Genomic DNA, 15,928 nt, shown 5'->3' with positions numbered 1-15,928 from the left:
AGCATCTCCTGATACCCCAAATCCTGCAGTGTGATGGATGAGTGCAGCTCCAACAGTATTCAAGAAGCTCAACACAGAATCATAGGATTGTTACAGCACAGAAGGAGTCCATTGTGTTTTCGCCAGCTCTTTGAATGAGCAATTCAATTCAATTCAATTCATACCATCTAGTACAAAGCGGCCTACTTGATTAGTACCTCATTCACCATTTTAAATATCACTTCATCGACCATAGTGTGTATCTACAAGATCCAATTCAGCAACCCGCCAAATGCCATCTTCCAAACCTGTGACCTCTACCACCTAGAAGGACAAAGCCAACAGATCCATGGGAACACCACTAACCTGCAAGTTCCCTTCCTGTAGAACCATCCATGATAGTGTCCCTTTAAAGAGTTGATCACTTGTTTACTAGTCTCCAAAAGAGAACAGACACTTATTGCCATTAATGGATTAGTGGTGGATTGGAGAGCTGGGAGCTTGTAACATTTGTAATGTTGATCACTTTACGAATAAATTTAAAACTAAATAAAGATTAACTTCTGGTCTCCTCCTTCACCAACTGGCTATAATAAGTTTAACACAGTTCAACTTTGAAATACTACTAAGAATGTGGAAATGAGAATCAGTGTCAATAACTCAACATTTTACGCTGTAGGTTGGTGGATTAATTATACATGAGGTGAGATTATGGTCCTACGGTATAGACAATATTTCTACACTTGTATCTTACCTTTGTCTTTCCAGATCCTGAAGGACCAACCAACATCAATCCATGCCGGACAACTGTAGTTTCATACAACTGGATGCACTTGATCACAAAGCCTGGACAAGAGGAGAAAGCATAAATGTTGCACTGCATAGTTGATAATCTGAAGTTCTCAATGAATTTCATGGCAGTGAACCCAAAAACAGGCTTGAAGTGACAACTTATACACAAGAACATAAGAACTCTGCACACCCTCCAGTGACTCATGCACTAGCACACCCAGGTCTCTCTGCCCAGAAGCATGTTTTAATATTTTATCACTTAAATAATAATCCCTTTTGCTGTTATTCCTTCCAAAGTGGATAATCTGACATTTGTCAACATTGTATTCCATCTGCCAGACCCTCGCCCATTTACTTAACCTATCCAAATCCCTCTGCAGACATCCGGTATCCTCTGCACTTTTTGCTTTACCACTCATCTTAGTGTCATCTGCAAACTTGGACACATTGCACTTGGTCCCAACTCCAAATTATCTATGTAAATTGTGAACAATTGTGGGCCCAACACTGATCCCTGAGGGAAACCACTAGTTACTGATTGCCAACCAGAGAAACACCCATGAATTTTATGACTTTTTTCTTTCAGTTGGGAGGTTTGCCCAATAAGGATGCATGTTAAAAATTTGGATTGTATGCACCATTTTCCAACCACTTCAATAGATGGAAAATTGTACGCAGCTTGCACTTGATTTTCTCATATGCATCACCATTTGGCAAGGCTCCTTGGTAGAAGCACAAAAGTGAGGAAATTACCTCTTATGCCTTCATTGAACTAGATCATCATCTCAATCTTCAGACACATTGGACGCGATTCAGCGGACTCAAGCTAAAGTCTGCTGAACGGTACGTTTAGCGGGGTGTTTCTTCGCCTTTTTTTTGTTAAGTGCTGTCAATTTCCAATTCAGCACTTCAAAATCACTCAAGCTTGAAGGAGCGTGATTGGAATGCACTTAACTCTCTCTGATGTGGTTGATATTTGTAAACATTGTGGGTACAGCAAGTGAAGAAGATGAATGAAGCAAGGCTCACAGCTATTTTGTTGAAGCTGTCAATCATAGCCCACTATGAAAAATGAATGAATTGCTTGCTGCAAAAGGATCTGAGGGGTTTAAAACGCAGGTCACAGCTGTTCTCTTTCCAGAAATAGGCACATGTTGCTACCAGGTGAGTGTTATAACTGTATTTTTTTTCACTGCCCCTGCATGGACTACTCTCTAGTTTCCAGACACAAGTCTATTTTCTGGGTAGGTCTGTGGGGAAGAGGGTCTTTTTAATAGGGTGGTCCAATGGGGGTTTCTATAGTTAGGGGATTCCTGGGGGCGTCTCCCTATTTAGGGGGTTTCAAGGGGGGGGGCTCTCCTTCTTTCGAGGGTCTCTGGAGGGTCTCCATTTTAAGATGTCTTTGTCGGGGGGCGGGGTTCCTTTAGTTACGGGTCCCTGGAGGGGTCTCCCTTTTCAGGGGGTCGGCGTGGGAGGGGTGTCTCCTTATTTAGGGAGTCCCTGGGGGCGGCGGGTCCGGTCACCCCCGCACTTTGGGAAGGGAGCCGACCAGAAAATCCAGGGGTGGGCCTGCTTCGTGATGCAGGGTGGATAGGGTTGGTTTGCAGTGCTGGGGCAGCCAGCCATTTGATTTCGCTATCGGGCTGCATAAAATGGCGGGCGGTTAGCGGAAATCCCTCAGGAATCGCTCGCATTCATCGACATGCATATATTTGCATGGTGATGGATACTAAATTGCTTTGTGATTTGCACTCCTGTGGCAAGAGAACAGTCTCCAAACAGAGCTTGCACCAGCTATCCATACACAGATGTTTTGGCATTATCCCAAACTTGCTAGCTACTGAACTTCCTTTTTGATCCGATATCTAAGATTCTACAGATAGCCCTAGAACCATGTCAATTAATAGTCATATTTAGGGTTTCTGACTCACCAGCATTTCACTAGGGGGTGGGCGGGCAGATGTTTTTGCCTTTGCCTCTTTAGTGACCAGGAGGCAAATTTTGCTTTGTTGCCGGTCTCCTACACCGCCTGGTTGGATGATTTGATGTAATTTCTACACTTGGAGAAAATGAAGTATGTCATCAGGGGATTGGTGGGGAAATTGAGATGGCAGTCATTGATCTCATTTTTTAAGGACCTAGACATGGTGAACTGTTAGGAGGGGGGGGGGGGGGTAGTTTATAGTGGGGTTAATTTGTTTGTTTCAGTTATAAGGGTAGATGTATATATAACATTTTTGACTCTGTATTTCTATTTTCTATCTACTTGAGGATAATGTGGTTAATGTTTATTTATGAAATGCTATAAATATATGTACAAAGAAAACCTAAGAGATTTGGTCCTTTGCCATCAGTTACCCACTCTTTATTGTTGTTTTTTACACTGATCAATTTTGTAACCAATTGGTAATTTAACACATTAGTGGTTGTTTGAGCCATTCACAACTTTTTTTAGTTTTTGGACAATGTGACACCTTGAAGATATAACTCCTCAGAAGTTACATCTTTAGGTGCATTGCCTTTGATAAATTGAATATTATTGATAAATTCCAAATACAAAAGTGCAGGTTGTATGTCCACCTTTCCCCCTCCCCTTTCCACCCTGAAACAAAACATAGCCAATCCATCTAACCTGCACATCTTTGGACAATGGGAGAAAACCGGAGCTCCCGGAAGAAACACACGCAGACACGGGGATAACGTCCAGACTCCACACAGAGCGTGACCCAGCTGGGAATTGAACCTGGGACCCTGGAGCTGTGATGCAACTGTGCTAACCACTATGCTACCGTACATGCCAGCTGTACGCTCTGTGACCCCTATCTGGAACTCTCCTATGGGATCTACTGTGGCCACCCACCTTGTGTGGGCCGCGTAATGCCCTGCCAGCAGGGTGGCACTCAGGTGTGGGTGAGGGGGTGATGGGTGGGGCACCCATATGGCCAGTGTCTTTCTGCACAACCATGGGCCACAGTGGGCGGTGAGTGGGGTGTGCAGCAAGATGGCTGTCTTTCAGGCTGCGGCAATGGCGGCCTGTGCCTGGACAGCCTGGTCCCGGGGGGTCACCCTGACCCCATGGCCCATCTCCTGATCACCCTTCGCTACTCCCTCCGACCCTGACAAAAGTCCCCTCAGCTAGCGGCAGCACCGGCAGCTCATGATTGCACCTTTTAGAACATGTCCTACCTCCTCCCCCTCCTTCAGCAGACACGGCGCCTGATTTTATATACCACAAGTGAATCTTGTCATCGGTAATTTCTCTAGGCAGAGGCAGAGCATTGCTGGAGGCCTGGCGAATACCGAGACTGGCCCGTTAATGATATGCCACGGCGTTTACTGTACAAATTGCATGGCCACACCAACATGCGGCGTAGAAGACATTCACGCCATTGTCAAGGAACCGGGGCATGGCATTCCGTTTTCTGCCCGGCGTTGGCATCAAGATTTGACCGATGCCCGATTCTCCGCCCAATCAATTCTGCCATTGGCCGACGGAGAATTCCGCCCATGTCAATGGAAATGAATAGAAAATAAAATGTGGCACAATGCAAAACAGATTCCCTACTGGTGTCGATCAAGATTACGATAAATGCATTCCCTGGATTTTCTGGCAATTTCTAATAGTGGGAAGGCAGGAAAATGAGATAAATTGGGCTTTCTGTTCCCAATGGAAAATGGTAACCAGAGTTCATTGTATTTACATATTCTGGGAGGAATGGGGAGGTTGAATGAAAATGAAAGAGCCCTGAGCCACAGCTTTATTATTGTCCTCAGAAACCCCAGAGAGTCTCTGGGTTGGCATGGTCGGGTGTAGATTGCAGTGTCACGTTTCTTCTGCCATCTGACTCCTGTAAAGTGAAGCAGTCAACTAGAATGTCACTTCTTGCCTCATTAACTTGCATCCGACTCTAACTGCACCTCATGCAGGTGGGCAAGTCAAACTGCACCCACAACTACAGGTACAGACTGCATCACAGCTTGGTATGGCAACTGCTCGGCCTAAGATTGCAAGAAACTGCAGAGCATGGTGAACTCAGCCCAACGCATCACACAAGCTTGCCACCCGCACATTGATTCTGTCTACACCTCCCACCGCCTCAGGAAGGTAGACAGCATTATCGGAGACCCCTCCCACCCAGGCTTTGCCTTCTTCCAGACCCTTCCATCAGGCAGAAGATATAGATGTCTGAAGACCCGCACACCCAGACATAGGAACAGCTTCTTCCCCACAGCCACTAGACTCCTCAACGACTCTCCCTTGGATTGATCTGTTCCATGTAAGAACACTATTCACTACGTCCTATACTGCTCTTGCTCATGTATTTGCTTTGTTTGGCCCCTTGTTCTGCACTGTAACCAATCACTGTTTGTCAATGTACCATTTGTCAATGTACTCTGTCGATTATTCTTTTTTTGTCTACTATGTGCTTACTGTGTTTTGCCCGTAGAAAAATACTTTTCACTGTACTTCGGTACATGTGACAATAAATCAAATCAGGTAGAACTTGGAAAATATGGGCAACAAAAAAAGGGTGCAACTTGGGTGATTCAGAGGCAAGAGTCAGTAAAATTGACCCCAGGATTTTCAATCATTGTACATTGCTATACATTTCGAACATACACATTTTTCTTTTGATCCCCACTTATTAAAGAACTTTTTTTAACATAAAAAGTAACTGACTATCAACATCTTTTAGCATTTTCTTAACACATGTTTTTCGAATGGATGCGTCCAGAATGCCATAGTCAACGGGTTCTTCCTTGATCTTGGGGAAGAGATCAGATACAATTCCATTGAAGAGTTTGAGGTCATCTTGTAGGAACTTGGGCACATTTACATCACGAATGGCTCTCAAACATATTAGCTCCTGAAACACAATACAATTTTTATTTTAAGGTTGAGACTCAAAAAGATATGTGGATTGTTTTTTACATTTGTTTTACCTCTAACTAAGTTCATTTCTATGCGACTTCATATTTTCTTATTCATTGATGTAATTTGTATAGTTGCTCTCGGCAAAGTCTAATGGGGCTTCAGTGTTTGCAAGAAATCTTGTGTAGAATCCACTTATATGTAGGCTCATGTATCACTGCATTCACTTCTGAACCATATTTAGCAGTGAGGGGCTAAGTGAAAACTACAAAATTCCACAGAGAGCGAAATTAAAAGGGATAGTAGAGCTTGGGAATTGTCCCTGACATCTTATGATAAACAGCAGCAGGGGCATTGATGTGAACTGGGAAATCTAACTCCATAGGATGCTCGGCATCTGTTCTGACTGAAGGTATGGTCTCCACACGTAGCCAGAAAGACAGGATACAACTAGGTTTATTCTTCTATTCCTCAATACAATACTCTCTCCTCTCCTCTCCACTACCCCTCAGTGATCTCTTCCCCAACATGCTCCCAGGCCGGAATTTATATCCCGTGGGGAATCCTCCAATTGGGATGAAACTCTGCCCCCTAATCACATGGGGAGCTCATATTCCAAGGTGTAGGAGGGAAATGCAGGTGCAAGTCCTTTGGGGGTCGTAACCACCTCCAAGCCCCACCCGCAGTCAGGAGAAATGTCCATGTCTTCCACCAATGGATCCCTCAATACTTTGGGCAGATGTTGAAGGTTCAGAGGCTGTGCAGCCGGCCCAGGATGTAGCACATTGGAGAACATTGTTTTTGCGAAGGACGGTGAAGTTGGGGCAGTTTTGCCGGTGAGGCTGTCGGAGCTGTTGGCACCAGTACATGGTCATCTGGAGGGCCAGTGTCCATGTCTGATCCAGCATCGTTGTTGTCATCAGATGGACCTGAGGGTGTGGTGGTCATCTCTGCTTCCTGGCTTCCAACGGCCAGCGGGTACAGTGTGAGGCGGTCCTCGGCGGTGACCTCGGCGGGGACTCAGAGATTTCCTTAGGTGGCATCTGGAGTGTTGTCCCTGGGTGTTGCCCCGGCAGCTCTTGGTCCTGTCGATGCATGTGGTCCAGGTGGCAGTGTGCTTCATTGCCTTGGGCCCAGACTCTGTAGAACACTGGTCCTGTGTACGGACGACCATGCCAGGTATTCATGTGGGCCCTGTCCCAAAATTGAGGGTGTAGATCACGTCGCAAGTTCAAAGATGCGGATCTTGTGCCCCAACGAGTCCCTTCTGGAGCTGTCCTAGCATTGACGGACCCATTCCTCATGTCGGGGAGGACTAGATTTAGGCGAGATTTGAGTCTTCGCCCCATGAGTAATTCTGCAGGCGCGATCCCAGTCATGGCATGCAGCGTTGAGCGGTAACTAAAAACGAAACACGGCAACTGCATCTCCCAGGATCCTGCGGGTATCTTTTTCATTGCCCACTTAAAGGTTTGGCCGTCCAATCAGCCAACCCATTAGTGGCTGGGCGGTACGAGGCAGTACGTATATGCCGGATGCCGTTTGCAGCCATGAATGATGCAAACTCCTGGCTGATGAACCCCATTCCGTGGTCAGCTACCAAGACTTCAGGCATCACGTGGGCACTGAAGATGCCCTGTAGCCTGTCAACGTGGCTTGTGTGATTGCAGTGGGAACCCGGTGTACATCCAGCACTTAGAGTGGGCATACAGAAGCATGAGGAACATGGCCCCCTGGAACGGATTAACAAAGTCTATGTGGACCCACGACCACGGCTTCCCCGTCCACTTCTAAGGGTGCACCAGGGCTGCCGGTGGGGCTTTATGATGCTCCTGGCATGGAGCGCAGTTGTGGGCCACCTTCTCGATCTCGGAAACTAATCCAGGCCACCAAACGTAACTGCGGGCCAGCATTTTCATTTTGGCCATTCCTCGATGTCTGTTGTGCAGGTTGATTAACATAGATGCGCAGCCACCCACGTCCCCCACAAAAGGTCATTGCCCTCAACGCTCATCTCTTGCAGCTTCAAGGTGTAGGCCTTCAGTTCATCCGGTAGTGCCCTGTGCTGGGCCCCATACTGGACCATGTGCCGGACGCACAACAATTTTGGGTCTGTCTGGGTCCACTCGTAAATGCGAGTCACTGTCACCGGCAGGGTATAAAGAAGTGGAGGGCGGCTTTCATTTCCGCGGTAGCGTCGGGTGCTGGCTGCTTTGTGGAGAGGGGCAGAAGGCTTAACGCATCAGTACGTAGAATCCTTGTGCCCGGATGATGTTCCAGGGTATTTTCGGAAGCGGCGAGCAGCAATGCCCGTCGCTGGACCCAGGCAGACGCAATCGGCAAGGTCACGCGGTATTCTTTAAACAATCCCAGCAGGGGCTTGTGGTCCATGTATATTGTGAATGTGCGTCCATAAACATATTGGTGGAATTTTTGCACCGCAAATACGACAACCAAACCTTCCATTTACATCTGCATGTAGTTTGGTTCGGCGTCTGCAAGTGGTGCGGGACGCAAAGGCGATTGGCCGCTCTGAGCCGTCGGGCATGTGCCAGTAATGCTCTGACAACAGCCCCCCTGGAGCAAACCCATGATTCCTGGCCCCCTTCAGCCTCAGGTGCTGCTGCCACTGTGCCCACACCCTCAGGGCCGCCACCACTACCGGGCTTGTGGAGTACCTGGCCAGCGAGAGCGATAAAGGTGCTGTCAACAGTGCCCCCAAACCCGAGTCTTTACAAGAGGTTGCTTCCATCCACTCACATACCGACCCTCCCCCACTACCCACTTCCTAAACATGGCTATATTCGCTGCCCAATTGTAATTTACAAATTTGGAAGAGCTAACCCACACACCCCTCGATCCCACTCCAGCAGCACCTTCTTCACCACGGGGCTTTACCCTTCCAAACAAATCCCAAAATCAGCACATTCGCCCTCCTAAAAAAAGCCTTTGGAATGAAGATCGGGAGATTCTGGAACACAAATAAGAACCTCGGGCGAAGCGTCATCTTCACCGACTGCACCTGTCCCACCAGCGACTGCAGGAGCACATCTCACCTCCTAAAATCCCCCTTCTTCAATTCCACCAACCGAGCCAGATGCAGCTTGTGCAGCTGCTCCCACCCCCGCGCCACTTGAATACCCAAATACCGAAAGCTCGCCCCCACTATTCTAAACTCCCCCAGCCTCTTCCCCTGACCCTTCCTTGAACCAGAAAAACCTCGCTCTTCCCCATATTCAATTTGTACCCTGAGAACCGGCCGAATTGCTCCAATATGCCCATAATCCCCCAAATAACTTCCAAACGGTTTGACATATAAAGCAGTAATTTTTCCACATACAATGAGACCCCATGTTCCACCCCACCCCCTCACTATCCCCTCCCAGTCCCTTGAAGCCAATGGCTCCATAGCTAAGGCAAAGTGCAATGGGAAGAGAGGGCATCTGTGCCTCATCCCCCAGTGCAACCTGAAATATTCTGAACTCAATAGCAGCCCTCACCTACTCACAAACCTGCCCAGCCCACATCAAACCTCCACTGCGGGCACTGTCAACCCCCCCCCCCCTCCAATTCACCTGCAAGTCCACCCAATGCAGCGCATGATCCGAAACCACAATTGCCGAGTACTCCGAACTGACCAACCCCACAAACAGCATGCTATCCAGCACAAAATAATCGATCCGGGAATACAGTCTGTGTACATGGGAGAAAAACTAAAATTCCTTCGTTCTCAGCCTACCAAACCCCCACTTGTCCACTCTCACTCCCCCCCCCCCCCCCCCCCATTATCAACCAGTGCGAGTCCAGGTCCAGGATCCTCCCCCGGCACCCGTCTCATAAACTCTATATCATTCCAGTTCAGGCCATAAACATTCACCAGCATCACCATAACGAACCTCCCCCCAGAGTCTGCCACTATGTTTCCCACTTCAAAGGCTACCACACCCCTCGTCTTCAAATCCAAACCCGAATGAAAGACCTGCCTTACCCACTCTTTCCTGAGCTTAGTTTGATCCCCAATCTTCAGGGGTGTTTCCGCCTTTAAGCTCCCGAAATGCACGAAGACGTGATCCCTCTTGACTGGCCCATTCAACCCTCTTACATTCCATGTGATCAGCCTGGTCAGGGGACTCCCTGCCGCCGCCCCCAGAGAAAGAAAAACCCAGAGCAGAGCCCAATGCACTCACCCAGAAACCCCCCAACAACCCCCCAGGGGAAAAAGAACTGAAAAGAGGTTGAGGGGGGGGGGGGGGGGGGGGGCAACCCCAAAAAGAACCTAACCTCCTGAACAGGGCGACAGGGAGAACGAACCTCCCCAAACACCTCCTCCAAAGTTCAATGTCCTCCCTCTCCTGCCAGTCCATTGACTCTCACAAATTCCATAGCTTCCTCCGGCATCCCAAAATAGTATTCCCGACCATTGTAGGTCACCCAGAGGCGGGCCGAATACAGCATCCCGAACTTCATTCCCTTCTTTTTTTTTAATAAATAATTTTTATTGAAGTTTTTACAAAATACAAAATATAAACATCATAACTCTATTAACGTACACCCGCGGTAACACCCCGTAAACAGTGCCCCCAGCTGCAAGAGCAACTTCAAACAAAAGGAAATAAAACAGAAACCAAAAGACAGAGAAAAGAGAAAAAGAAAAAAAAACAAGGGAGAGGGATAGCACCCTCCACAAACCCATGTGTACAGTTCCCCCTCCCCCCCGTTCTTCCCCCCCCCCCCCCCCCCCCCCCCCCCCCCGGGTTGCTGCTGCTGTCGGCCTATTTCCCTACTGTTCCGCCAGGAAGTCCAGAAAGGGCTGCCACCGCCTGAAAAACCGTTGTACTCGTCCTCTCAGGGCACATTTCACCCTCTCCAATTTAATGAACCCCGCCATATCCGAGATCCAGGCCCCCACGCTTGGGGGCCTCGCATCCTTCCACTGGAGCAAGATTCTCCGCCGGGCTACTAGGGACGCAAAGGCCAGGACCCAAGACTCTATCGCCTCCTGCACTCCCGGCTCCACTGCAACCCCAAAATTGCGAGTCCCCAGCCTGGCTCGACCCTGGATCCCACCACCCTCGGCACCGTCTTTGCTACCCCCTTCCAAAACTCCCCCAACGCTGGGCACGCCCAAAACATATGGGCGTGGTTCACTGGGCTCCCCGAGCACCTAGCACACCTGTCTTCGCCCCCGAAAAACCTACTCATCCTCGTCCCGGTCATGTGAGCCCTTTGTAGCACCTTGAACTGTATGAGGCTAAGCCTCGCACAGGAAGAGGAGGAATTCACTCTTTCCAGGGCATCCGCCCATGTCCCCTCCTCAATCTCCTCACCCAGCTCCTCTTCTCATTTACCCTTCAGTTCCTCCACCGAGGCCTCGACCACCTCCTGCATCACCCGGTATATGTCCGAGATCCTCCCTCCTCCGATCCACACCCCCGAGAGCACCCAATCCCGCACCCCCCGTGGAGGCAGCAAGGGGAATCCCTCCACCTGCTGCCTGGCAAACGCCCTCACCTGGATGTACCTAAACATGTTCCCCGGGGGTAGCCCAAACTTACCCTCTAACTCCCCCAAGTTCGCGAACCTCCCCTCCACAAACAGGTCCCTCAACCTCCTAACCCCTGCCCTGTGCCAGCCCCGGAATCCGCCATCAATGCTCCCTGGGACAAACCTATAGTTCCCCCGTATCGGGGCCTCCATCGAGCCCCCCATTTCTCCTCTGTGCCGTCTCCATTGCCCCCAAAGTTTGAGGGTAGCCGCCACCACCGGGCTCGTGGTATACCTCGTTGGAGGGAGCGGCAACGGCGCCGTTACTAGCGCTTCCAGGCTCGTGCCCACACAAGACGCCGCCTCCATCCTCTTCCCCGCTGCCCCCTCCTCGCCCATTGACCGCCCAGTAGTACCCAGAGAGGTTGGGCAACGCCAGCCCCCCCCCCCCCCATCCCTGCCTCATTCCAGGAACACTCTTCGAACCCTTGGAGTCCCATGCGCCCACACAAATCCCGTGATACCGCTGTTGACCCTCCTGAAAAAGGCCTTTGGGATAAAGATGGGGAGGCACTGGAACAAGAACAAAAACCTCGGGAGCACCGTCATCTTGACGGACTGCACCCTCCCCGCCATCTGGTCCATAAATCCCCTCAGCACCTTAGCCGCCGCCGACCTCCTACCCGTCCGGGACTTGGATCGATCCAATGGGGGATCCAGCACAGTGTTAAAGTCTCCCCCCATGATCAGGCCCCCCACCTCCAGGTCCGGAATGCGGCCCAGCATACGCCGCATGAACCCCGCGTCGTCCCAATTTGGGGCATAAACATTCATCAACACTACCCGCTCCCCCTGCAGCTTGCCACTCACCATCACGTACCTCCCGCCACTGTCAGCCACCACCTTCAACGCCTCAAACGACACCTTCTTCCCTACCAGGATCGCCACCCCCTTCCTCTTCTCGTCCAGCCCTGAGTGGAATACCTGGCCCACCCACCCCTTTCTCAGCCGGACCTGGTCCACCACTCTGGTGTGTCTCCTGGAGCATGGCCACATCCACCTTCAGCCCCTTCAGGTGAGCACCTACTCGGGCCCTCTTGACCAGCCCATTCAGCCCCCTCACATTCCAGGTTATCAGCCGGATCCGAGGGCTCCCTGCCCCCTTCCCCTGCCGGTTAGCCATACCCCCTCCCTTGCCCACCCCCGGCCAGCGTCCCACGCTCTGCCAGTTTCTCACGGCGGCACCTCCCCCCCTCCAGCACCCCCTGCGTCCTCCAGTTCCTTCCTAACCGTTTCAGCAGCAACCCGGTAACCCCCCCCCCCCCCCATCCCCTCCCCCCCCCTCCCCCCCCAGGCTAGGGCCCCTCCTAGCCGCGCCCCCCCCGTCTACAGCACTCCCGTGAGCCAGCTATCTTCTGCTGACCCCGGCGGCTCCCGCCCTACTTTCGGCATCAATCAGTCCACCCTCCCCCGCTCCTGCACGGGAGAAGAAGACCCTTCCCCCTCCCTCTCCCAGCACGGGGACCCCGCAGAAAGCCCGCGCTATTGCCCTGCCGGGCCCCGCCTCCTCCAGGGCCACTCCCATTGTCAGTCCCTCCCACCAGTTCCCCAACAACCCCGTTTACCCCTCAGTCCAAACCCGTCCACCCAACTCCTGCTAGAAAACCCATAAAGAAAACACCCATACGGCATCACCCCACCCACCCTACGGCCACCCCACCTCATACCCTAAACCCCGCAAATACACATACAGTATAAATAAATACAGTATTCTACAGCATCCCCCATCCAGGGGACCCTCAGTTTGTGTCCAGTTTCTCGGCTTGCACGAAGGCCCACGCCTCCTCCGGGGAATCAAAATAGTGCTGCCGATCCTTGTAGGTGACCCACGACGCGCCGGCTGCAGCATTCCAAATTTCACCTTCCGACTGTGGAGCACCGCCTTCGTCTGGTTAAACCCGGCCCTCCGCCTCGCCACTTCCGCACTCCAGTCCTGGAAGATCCGCACCTCCGTGTTCACCCATTTGCTGCTCCGCTCCTTCTTGGCCCACTGGAGCACACACTCACGATCCACGAACTGGTGGAACCTCACCAACAACGCCCGCGGCGGCTTGTTCGGCTTGGGCCTCCTAGCCAGAATTCTGTGGGCCTCCTCCAACTCCAGGGGCCCCTGGAAGGACCCAGCCCCCATCAGCGTGTTCAGCATCATCACCACATAGGCCGCTAGGTCCGACCCCTCCAGCCCCTCCGTGAGGCCCAGGATCCGTAAATTCTTCCTCCTCGACCGGTTGTCCAACTCCTCGAACCGCTCCTGCCATTTTTTATGGAGCGCCTCGTGCACCTCCACCTTCCCCACCACGGCCACGACCTCGTCCTCCCTCTCGGCGGCCTGCTGCTGCAGCTCCCGGATCGCAGCCCCCTGGGCCGTCTGGGTCTCCATCAGTTCCCTGTTGGTTACCTTGATGGACTCCAGCAGCTCCACTTTCATCTCCTGGAAGCAGCGCAGCAGAGTCGTCTTGACCCACTTCTTCAACTCTTCAAAACTTTCGCCAGCTGCCATTTTGTCCTTCGGGTCCCGATTTTTCCCGGGTGTTTTCTCCTTCGATTCTCTCCCTGCCCCGCTCCTGGTCTCCACCATGGGACCTCTGGGGCGACTCCTGGCCTCTTCCCACATCGGGATTCGCCTCACAAGCTCCGTTGAGGGCCTTTAAAAAAGCCGCAAAGTCCGTTTTTTCCGGGAGCCTCCGAACGTGCGGCTCAGCTGATCATTGCTGCTACCGGAAGTCTCCCTTCATTCCCTTCTTGAAGAGGGCAGCCTTCACTCTGTTATAGCCTGCTCTCCTCTTGCCCATCTCCGCACCCAGGTCCTGGTATACTCGCAGTTCGCTGCCCTCCCAGATACACCACCTCATTTCCCTGGCCCACCTCTGCAACTGCACCACCATTTCCCTCGGCGGCTCGTTATCCTGCGGCTTCCTCATCAGCACCCTGTCTGCCCGGCCCACCTCCAAGGGCCGTAAGAAGATCCCCTCTCCCAGCAACATCTCCAACATCTTGATAACATACGAGCCAGCGTCTGCTCCCTCAGTGCCCTCTGGCAGCCCCATAATCCTCAGGTTATGTCTCTGGGAGCGGTTCTCCAGATCCTCCACCTTCTCCTGAAGGCACTCCTGGTATTTCTCATCACCCCCATCTCGGCCGCCAATGAAGCAAACTGCTCCTCGTGCTCCCTCACCATCTCAAAGCCAGGATCGCCTGGCTTTGAGACCCCAAACTCAGATCCCTGCCTTAAGCGGATCCACCGTCCTCGCCAGGTCCTCCAAAGACTTCTTTCTCTGCTGGGTGAACCTCTTGTTCAAGAAGTCCACCAACTGATTCATAGACCACTGAGATGTTGGGGTCGATCCCTTACCCTCTACATCTTCCCCTGTGTCGCAGGAAAAGTTTCACGTTCCAACAGCTCTTTTCACCCAAAACCACTTCTCATAGATTCACAGAATTTACAGTGCAGAAGGAGTCTATTCGGCCCATCTAATCTGCACCGGCCCTTGGAAAGAGCACCCCACCCAAGCCCACACCTCCACCCCAACCCTGTAACCCAGGAACCCCACCTAACCTTTTGTTTTGGAACACTAAGGGCAATTTAGCATGTCCAATTCACCTAACCTCCACATCTTTGGACTGTGGGAGGAAATCGGAGCACCCGGAGGAAACCCACACAGACACGGGGAGAACGTGCAGGCACAGCACAGACAGTAAGCCAAGTCGAGAATCGAGCCTTTGAACCTGGAGCTGAGAAGCAACTGTGCTAACAACTGTGCTACCGTGCTGTACAGCCGTGCGTACACCGTGCGTACTTCTGGTCCACAAACCCATCCACTGATGGAACAAACTCTCCTTCGACCACTCCTGCACCTTTTCCAATAAAACATCACCTGTTAATCAAGGAAAAGGCCCAAAAACAAAGCCACAAGCGGGAGCTGCCAACGTCTGACCACTCACACCATGGCCGCCACTGAAAGTCCCAACATTTACATTTTTATTTACCAAGTACAGAATCAACCTTAACAATGTTATTGTCATTAATATTGACAATGAATAGTGGCAATTCCAACCTAGCCAAGGCCTGATGCAGCTTTCTCGGTCTCCTCCCACTTAATCAATTACCACTGCTCATGCCAACGGAAGCCCATTTTCAATGTTACCCCAAGAAAAAGTGCCTGAACCTTCCTCAGATCAGATATTCTGAAAAGGTCAAGCAGCAATTCAAACATCTCCAACAGAGTAAATGGCCAACTCCCTCCATATTACACTGAAGTACAAGTCGAGATTCTGTATAGACTTGAATGTACAATGTTCTGACTTAGAAATAGGAGTATTACTGATTGTAACCAACGATATAGGTAAAAAACGGGATGAGGTCCTACAAGCGGAATTCAGGGAGTTAGGAGTTAAACTAAAAAGTAGGACCTCAAAGGTAGTAATCTCAGGATTGCTACCAGTGCCACGAGCTAGTCAGAGTAGGAATGTCAGGATAGATAGGATGATTGCGTGGCTCGAGAGATGGTGCAAGAGGGAGGGATTCAAATTCCTGGGGCATTGGGACCGGTTCTGGGGGAGGTGGGACCAGTACAAACCGGACGGTCTGCACTTGGGCAGGACTGGAACCGATGTCCTAGGGGGGGTGTTTTCTGGAGCTGTTGGGGAGGGTTTAAACTAATGTGGCAGGGGGATGGGAACCAATGCTGGAAGTTGGAAGGTAGTAAAACAGGGAGAGAAACAAAAGGAAGTAAGGGGAAA

The 15,928-nt window shown here is 51.1% G+C and overlaps 1 protein-coding gene across 1 annotated transcript in view; it reads right to left on the bottom strand.

The window, feature by feature from the left end:
• Positions 1–15,928, bottom strand: part of dnah1 (dynein, axonemal, heavy chain 1) — a 995,196-nt gene that overhangs the window by 510,748 nt on the left and 468,520 nt on the right. Inside the window, 2 exon segments of the mRNA XM_038812191.1 lie at positions 734–825; positions 5,453–5,639. Coding sequence (XP_038668119.1) covers positions 734–825; positions 5,453–5,639 — 279 coding nt within the window.

The sequence above is a fragment of the Scyliorhinus canicula genome, chromosome 11 (assembly GCF_902713615.1).
Source record: "Scyliorhinus canicula chromosome 11, sScyCan1.1, whole genome shotgun sequence".
NCBI classification, from domain to species: domain Eukaryota; kingdom Metazoa; phylum Chordata; class Chondrichthyes; order Carcharhiniformes; family Scyliorhinidae; genus Scyliorhinus; species Scyliorhinus canicula.
This window is presented reverse-complemented; position numbering and strand designations above follow the sequence as displayed.